Source organism: Hordeum vulgare, chromosome 2H (assembly GCF_904849725.1).
Source record: "Hordeum vulgare subsp. vulgare chromosome 2H, MorexV3_pseudomolecules_assembly, whole genome shotgun sequence".
NCBI lineage: Eukaryota > Viridiplantae > Streptophyta > Magnoliopsida > Poales > Poaceae > Hordeum > Hordeum vulgare.
Genome location: NC_058519.1, coordinates 368,373,285 through 368,380,262, shown reverse-complemented (window position 1 = coordinate 368,380,262; position 6,978 = coordinate 368,373,285). Strand labels below are relative to the sequence as shown.

Genomic DNA, 6,978 nt, shown 5'->3' with positions numbered 1-6,978 from the left:
CTCGATAGCTCTCATTGCTTCCCCTCCCCTCACTCGTGATCCAAGATCACATTAGTGATCCCCTCTAGGACTGCATTGCCATGTTGTCGTTGAACCTACATGGTTCTCGATGCACATGCGTCGTCTCTTTCGGGCCTAGTGGCGCCGTCACAAGGTCTCAACGTTATTGGTCAAACCTCGTAATGGCCTTGTTGAAGGCATTGTTTTTGGCTGAACCCGAACTTTATACAAGGTGAAAACCCAAGATCTTTGATTCGGCAATACAACGCTTGTGCATTGTTTCCCTCTTGGAGGTATTCCTTTTGGAGAACCTCTTTTATATCCAAGGTGTTGTCTTCGGTGGTGGTTAGAGTGTTGCTGATGCTAGTGATTCATCACCATGGCGGGTTTTTATGTTCTTTTTTTGTTGTGTGTACCCTTGATGTCTTTGGACACCTTGTTAGTACAGAGGCCGGGTATAATTGGTACCTTCGCGGTATTAACATATTTCCTTTGTCACAAAAAAAAAAGATCAGCGCACGAGAACGACAATCACCGTCGATGAAGAGAATTGTAAGTCATAAAGATCCAACCTAAAGACACACAAATTTAGACGAACAATGACTTGGTGCGAGCAGATCGAGCGAAAGCCTGCGCCGATGGCGGGGGTGGGTTCGAGCGGCGGCGGGTTAGGGCTCTTCCCGAACGCCTGTGAGGGCGACGCAAGGAGAGGGGGGATGGGTTCAAGCTGCGGCGGGTTAAGGCTCTTCCGGGGCGCTTGTGAGGGCGACGCAATGAGAGGGCGACGCAATGAGAGGGGGGATGGGTTCGAGCGGCGGCGAGTTAGGGCTCTCCCTAGACGCCTGCGAGGGCGATGCGTGAAGAAGGGGGCGGGTTCAATCGGCAGCGGGTTAGGGCTCTCCCGCCTGCGAGGGCGATGCGAGGAGATGGAGGATGGGTTCGAGGAGCGGCTGGTTAGGGCTCTCCCGAGACGCATGCGAGAGTGATGTGGGAGGGGGTTTCAAATTCACCATATTTCTGACCCTTAATTGTTTCTCTAAATGCTCTTCTACAATACATGTTTGTGGTTGTATTAGTGAGAATATAATGGATTGGAACTCTCGAATACTCCTTCCGTCTCAAAATAACTGTCTCACCTTTGTTCTAGCTTTAATATAAAATTATACTAAGCTAAAACACTTATTTTGAGATGGAGGAAGTATTTCATCGGAACTCTAATTGCTGTCCTACTAACTCAATACTACAAAAAGGCTTTTTCGGTAATACTACAAAAGGCAAAATCCTCGGTTATATGTTTATCTACAAAAGGCAAAATCTCTTTACAGCGCGTCCATCTCCTTAGACAAAGTACATACACACAAGAAAATTCTTGGAGATAAGTAGTGTAATCCTAGAACCAAATCTATCAACAATTTAGTGATCACTTAATCAATTTCACCCACTGCCACTAATCAGTAATCGATGAGTCATGTCAAGCAAAGGCCAAGCCATGGCAACCATGCAGGTGACCGTGGAAGCTTTGATCAGCTGAGGTGTGGGAACGCGAGGTCCCTGGCGAGCAGGTACCGGAAGCTCTGCCTGTGCGGCGCCCACTCCACCACCGCCTTACTCGCCGCCGTCCCCTGCTGCTGCTGCCGGCACCGCTGCACCGCTGCCCGCACGCTCTCCGGCAGGCACCGCTGCGCCGCGTCGAGGAGCCGCTCCGGCGAGAGCCCGACGTCCCTGGCGTAGGCCTCCACCAGCTTGGGAAGCACCACCCTGCCGCGGCGGTGCTGATGGTCCGGCGGGCGGACCCCCACCGTGGCGCGGATGTACTCCTCCTTGGCCGCCTCGAGCTGCTGGCGCAGCCGCTTGGGCGTGTACACCCTCACCTGCATACCATCCATCCAACCATCGCGCCATGCATGGATCAGTAATGATGATGCATCCTCGTACTTTGGCGAACAAAAGATGCAGCAAACATTCCATCGAGAAAGAAAAAGGGGGCGTCAAGTTTTGTTTCATCATTGTGTCATGCTGCGGCGCATTTAGCTTTTATCACTTTTGGAAACATTTGTTCCACCCTATACAGCTATACTCTACCAGGGTTATACTCCTCGTGCTTCTTTATACATTGAGTTAGTCAAAAGAATGGCATGCAGCAGTGTATGTCTCGATGCTAAGTGAAGAGAAGAATGTTGTGTCTTTTGGGAGCATCTTTTCGGAAATCTGGAAAAAATTCTCGTGCGTGCTAGAGACTAGGGAGGAGGTGGAGTTCCTTCATACCGCGGGATCGGAATGGCTGCCGGAGCAAAGCGCGAAGCGCAGAAGAGGCTCGGCCCGATGGATGCCAAAGGCTTGCCATTGCCCCCCTGCTTTGCTCCCTCTGCTTTTCATCCTTGGCTGCAGCAAAGTCCTTAGCCACTGCATGCGGACCGCCCAAAGGGTTAAAATCAGAAATTTGTCCACACATTTAATCGAGTGTTGCGGCAACATTCTACTCGATCTTCACCATGCTTTCTTGACCAAATGATGCAGCATTGGAGACACTACTCGGTCGGCACCATGCCTTCTTGACCAAATCATAGTACATGGTTCGGTACATACCTGTCCGGGACAGTGGGTGCTGCATCCGAGGACCAGCCCCTGGATGGCCGCTGCGTTGATGCTGCGCCCAGCGATCTTGCACTCGGCCTGTTTCCAGAAAAAGAAGTTTTCTCTGTCAGTGTCATGTATCCCAAGAAGAAGAAGAACGGCGCTTGCTTTCGATGATTCTGCTGTCCCACCTTACCTTGACAAGAAGTGATGTCTTCTTCAGATGGTTCTGTGGGATGCCATGCTTGAGGTAGGCCTGTGGGTGTTTGTGCCAACGGTTCATCATTTCACTCATTCAGAAGAAGAAAAAATGAGTAGACACAGCAGTACTAGTATCAGCATGGACGGAACAGAGAGCAAGCAAGCATTACACTCATCAACAGTGCATTGTGTATGTTGATCCAGAAGGCGAGCTTCTCCTCGTTCGCCATCCTCCGGAGGTCGACGGTTTCCAAACGATGAAGAATTAACCTGAAAATATCAAACATATCCATGAGTGCTCATTCACAAGTAGTAGCACTGAACAGAAGAACAGAAGAATTTCCCCTATTTTGGAGCAGAACGAAAACGAAATGCAGGAGCAACTCACTTGTAAGTTTGTAGCAAATCTTCGACTTCTCTAAGCCTCGGGCGGTCGCGGGAAATCGATGGGACCTCAACCATTGTGTTGTACGGTCCACTGAACTCCTTGAGCCCCTCGACGTGGAACGGGTTGATCAGCCGCGAGTCCAGGGTGGCTTCTCTCCTGCAATTGGGGCTCCACATGTCCCCAAGGTACTGTGGGGAGACCACACTTGTCGTCGACGAGAGCGACGACGTTGGCGACGACGATGCACGGTGGTGAACCAGAGGTGGATCTGCAAGCTTGCAGTACACCCCTGCCATGCACCTCACCATCTCCTCAGAAAGGTTGTTGGGGGTTTCAGGGATGTGGTCAGCTACATTAGTCCCCAGATAGTCAGCCAGGCTTACCACTCCTGATGTAGTAGCAGCCTCTCCTTCCTGCAAAGTAACATAATAATACCAGTCAAGTTAGCTCATAAGTAACAGAATCTGAAATCTTGCAGCAGCGACATTAACTATCTTTGAATTTGAATGTTGCCGCTGCAGCACTTTTTTTTTTTCAAAATTCAGTGAAGTTTCTGTTAATACTCCAACAGGAATGTTATTGTCTCAACTGCAACAGGAAACTGAGCCAACTGTCGAATCAGCAAATTCGGATGGATCACCTCCAAGAATGAGAAAGGTTGAGAGTGGCACGAGCGAAGAGCCCTCGCCAGGCTCTCCTCCGACGGCGATATCCTCGACGAACACACGCCGCGGAACGACAGCGCGGACTGGCTGCGCAGGCCATGATCAGAGTCCATGGCCTTCGTTGGACATGTGGACGGAGAGCAGTCCTCCATCGTGCCGTTCCTCCTCTTGCTAAGCGGAGGGCAGCTGTAGTGGAGCATTGCATCACCACCTCTTCCTACGGTGGCCTTTGCTTTGGGAGTTTCTTCCATCAGCGCAGACCGTGAGCTCATCGATGGCTTTGCCGGCGCCGGCTCCTCCGGACGGACGACAAGTGAGGGCGCTTGGTCAAATGCTTTCCTGTACAATGTTAGAAGGTACTGCTCCAGGTGCTTGATCTCCAGCTCCAATGTCGCAACCTCCCTTATCAGCTGGTTAGTGGGCTGCCAAAAAAAAAGGCATCAGTTTCATCTGATGAACATACTATCATTCATGAATTAACAGATGAAATTAAAATGAAAGATACATGTCATGGTAAAAAGCAAAAACAAGTGTCACCTGGAGGATTGGGCTGTCATTCGAGAGAGTGACCGGAGCAGGGTTCGGACCCAATGCTTTCTCCAGTGCGCCGCGCACCGTTTGTTGATCGTCAAGGTGCCTCTCCAGCTGCACAATCTGCGTCAGAGCATCATTAGATCAAAATGATGCTGGGCGAAATTCAGCATCCGGAGATGTAAATGTTTTGACAATTCTTTCAAGATGCAGTCTCTGATTTCTTCTGCCTGTGAGCTAAGAAGAGCAACAACAAAAATGCCGGGTGCTTGCCTCTTTTCTGAGGGAGTCTTGCGTGTGACTCTTGGGCTGGATTCCCTTGTTGGTTTCGCTCTGCAGATGAGTGTTTGAGTTTCTACCATTCTGGAAGACACCACAGGAAAATGAAAGAAACTCAAATCTACAGAGAACCAGCGGTATATGGATATGGAGCACAAGAAAAAAAGACAAAAACTTACCAACTTTGGCTGATTAGACGCTGTCTGCGGTGCATCCTTTGCATTTTTCTCCTCTAAATCACTGTCATTACTTTGTGATGAGCACAAACTTATAAGCATGAATCAACATGACAAAAAGATGGAGATGATGTTTCCAACCTCTTGGAACGCTTATGCCTGGATGGGGCATTGTAGTTGTAGGAGGGCTTGACTGGTTTGGCTTTGGCCAAGGATCTGTGGCCTTTCTTCTCCTGCGCCTCCATCTCTCTCATTCTCCACGCACTGTCTTGAAACCAACCAAGAAGTGAATGAAATCAGCATGAACTCAAGAAGGAAACCATGGCAATACAAGTAAGTGATCAAGAACCGACCAAGCAAGCTTGCGCCAAGATACAACGGAGAGAAAAATGCAAAGAAGAATACAAAAGAAAAAAAGAAGAAGAGAACTCACACAATTTAGGTGGTGGAGTGCTCAGAGTCAATTGAAGGCTGGGGCAGTGGTGGAGCAGAGGTGGGAGAAAGAGAGTTGAAGGCTGGAGCAGTGAAGCGGGAGTGGGGGAGAGGGAGAGGGAGCACCCAACCCAATGATGCAAACGAGCAGAATGGTGCCTTCAGAAAGGCACACTAGGCTCCAAGAAGCTCTGCACTGCGCTGCGCTGCGCTGCACATACATAGCCACCAGTGCCATCTACCCACCAGCACCTACTCCCCAGGTCAAAGTAACCACTAGTACTTTTGTTTCCAACAGATAGAGATAGTGGGCATTTTATTTTGCAAAGCCTCATTATCCGCGGAAACAGAAACTCCACAATTAGCCACACGCAACAACATCACCATTACATTTGCCTTTCTGAAAAAGGAATTGGCATCATGAACATCTCCACAAAACAGAACAGACGGCTCTTTTTCCCTTTGCCTTTCTTACTTTCCTTGTTGTGAGTAGCACCTTTTCAACTGGACTAGTAGGTCAGAGGCAAATTTATTTATTAGCTTCACGGCTAGCAGGAGAAACTAGAAAATACGGTGCAACTCGGTTATTTCTTATTTGTGTGCTCGCTAGTGCTAGTTTTCATTTTTCTTTTATGACTATACCCTGACCATGGGTAGTACGTCACTAATTTCATGTGGTGACTGTGAAGCTGAGAGATTCTAGGATTAGATTAATGGAAGATTGGTGTATCTTGTCTTGCTAATAGAGCCAATGCTTGATGACAAATGCCAACGCAAGCGTTAGGGCTGCTCTCTCGCTTTTCTTGCTCCAAGATTGCAACCATATAAAAACCGAGCAGGCCCCCTACCCAATGGGCACATGAAGCAATGACGCATTAATGCAACACGTCCTCCGTAATTATGCAGTGCCTGTACTACATTAGGACATGTCTCTGCTTAACCCAGGTGCACAGTTTCAGTTGCAGCGTGTAGGTTTTCCAAGATGTGACAGTCAAGAGAAGAACACATTTCAAAATCTCTGTCCTAGTGTTGCTGCTAGCATTTCAAAATCTCCCTTTCACATGGAGATCGCTGTGGCATTGATGGACAAGTGAACAATAGAGTGTGATATGATATGATGAGTGCAAGGGAGGGATCTGCTGCAACATTTATAGCAACTGCAGGATCTTTGACTGTGGCATTTACTAACTAGTCTAACCACCACATACACTTGAGAAGTTTGCTCATTTATTTCCTCAGTGGAGAATTCGAAAGCTAACCTCGTTGTTCAAATAAAAATAAAAGGTAAAAGAAAGGAGGGCATGCATGCTGCATCAGAACCACCATGCTTGAACAATGGTAGTAGTAACTGCTTATTGGTGAATGGCTCCATCTAGAGCTGTTAAACAATGCAAAGCTTCCGCGACCGTGAGCATGGAAAGGGATAGGAGTAAAAACCAGGCATTAGGAGACAAAAACCCCATGTTTTGTCCTAAGAATAGAATGTTTAAACTTGAAACCTTCTTCAGGTGCATAAGCCTAAAGAATGGAAGGAAAGGTGCAGGGGTGGCCTCAAAAGCGGTGAAAGTGTGCGTGGGGATAAAAGGAAAACAAACCTTGCTCTCTTGGGCTTTTCCTCTTGTTTGGGACTAAAAAACTGGTAGTGCTCTTTTCTCTTCTCAAAAGAAAGCTTCATTACAACTAACTACTTGTCCTCTGCACTAAGGCAGCTTCTTGCTTGTCATCAGAATAA

At 48.2% G+C, this 6,978-nt stretch overlaps 1 protein-coding gene across 4 annotated transcripts; it reads right to left on the bottom strand.

The window, feature by feature from the left end:
- Nucleotides 1-1,252: 1,252 nt before the first annotated feature.
- LOC123430094 lies at nucleotides 1,253-5,450 on the bottom strand. 4 transcript variants are annotated; one of them, XM_045114007.1, is made up of 12 exons: nucleotides 5,248-5,450; nucleotides 4,956-5,082; nucleotides 4,818-4,887; nucleotides 4,633-4,722; nucleotides 4,366-4,482; nucleotides 3,804-4,250; nucleotides 3,164-3,576; nucleotides 2,946-3,045; nucleotides 2,771-2,830; nucleotides 2,587-2,673; nucleotides 2,266-2,403; nucleotides 1,253-1,871 (listed from the first exon to the last, which is right to left on the bottom strand). In XM_045114007.1, exons 2-12 carry the CDS (start codon nucleotides 5,066-5,068, stop codon nucleotides 1,524-1,526), a joined length of 1,983 nt encoding a protein of 660 aa, XP_044969942.1. In that variant the 5' UTR covers nucleotides 5,069-5,082; nucleotides 5,248-5,450; the 3' UTR covers nucleotides 1,253-1,523. The 4 variants fall into 4 exon arrangements, with proteins under 4 accessions (XP_044969942.1, XP_044969940.1, XP_044969943.1 ...); XM_045114005.1 differs by having other exon boundaries at nucleotides 4,956-5,078; XM_045114008.1 differs by having other exon boundaries at nucleotides 4,818-4,878; nucleotides 4,956-5,078.
- Nucleotides 5,451-6,978: the final 1,528 nt, after the last annotated feature.

Bases quoted from the DNA above. Each gene is read 5' to 3' on its own strand.
- LOC123430094 (XM_045114007.1), bottom strand. From the start codon at position 5,068: ATGAGAGAGATGGAGGCGCAGGAGAAGAAAGGCCACAGATCCTTGGCC. The intron at 3,046-3,163 runs GTGAGTTGCTCC...TGATATTTTCAG, and splicing joins GATTTGCTACAAACTTACAA to GTTAATTCTTCATCGTTTGG. The intron at 1,872-2,265 runs GTATGAAGGAAC...GATGGTATGCAG, and splicing joins GCAGCCATTCCGATCCCGCG to GTGAGGGTGTACACGCCCAA.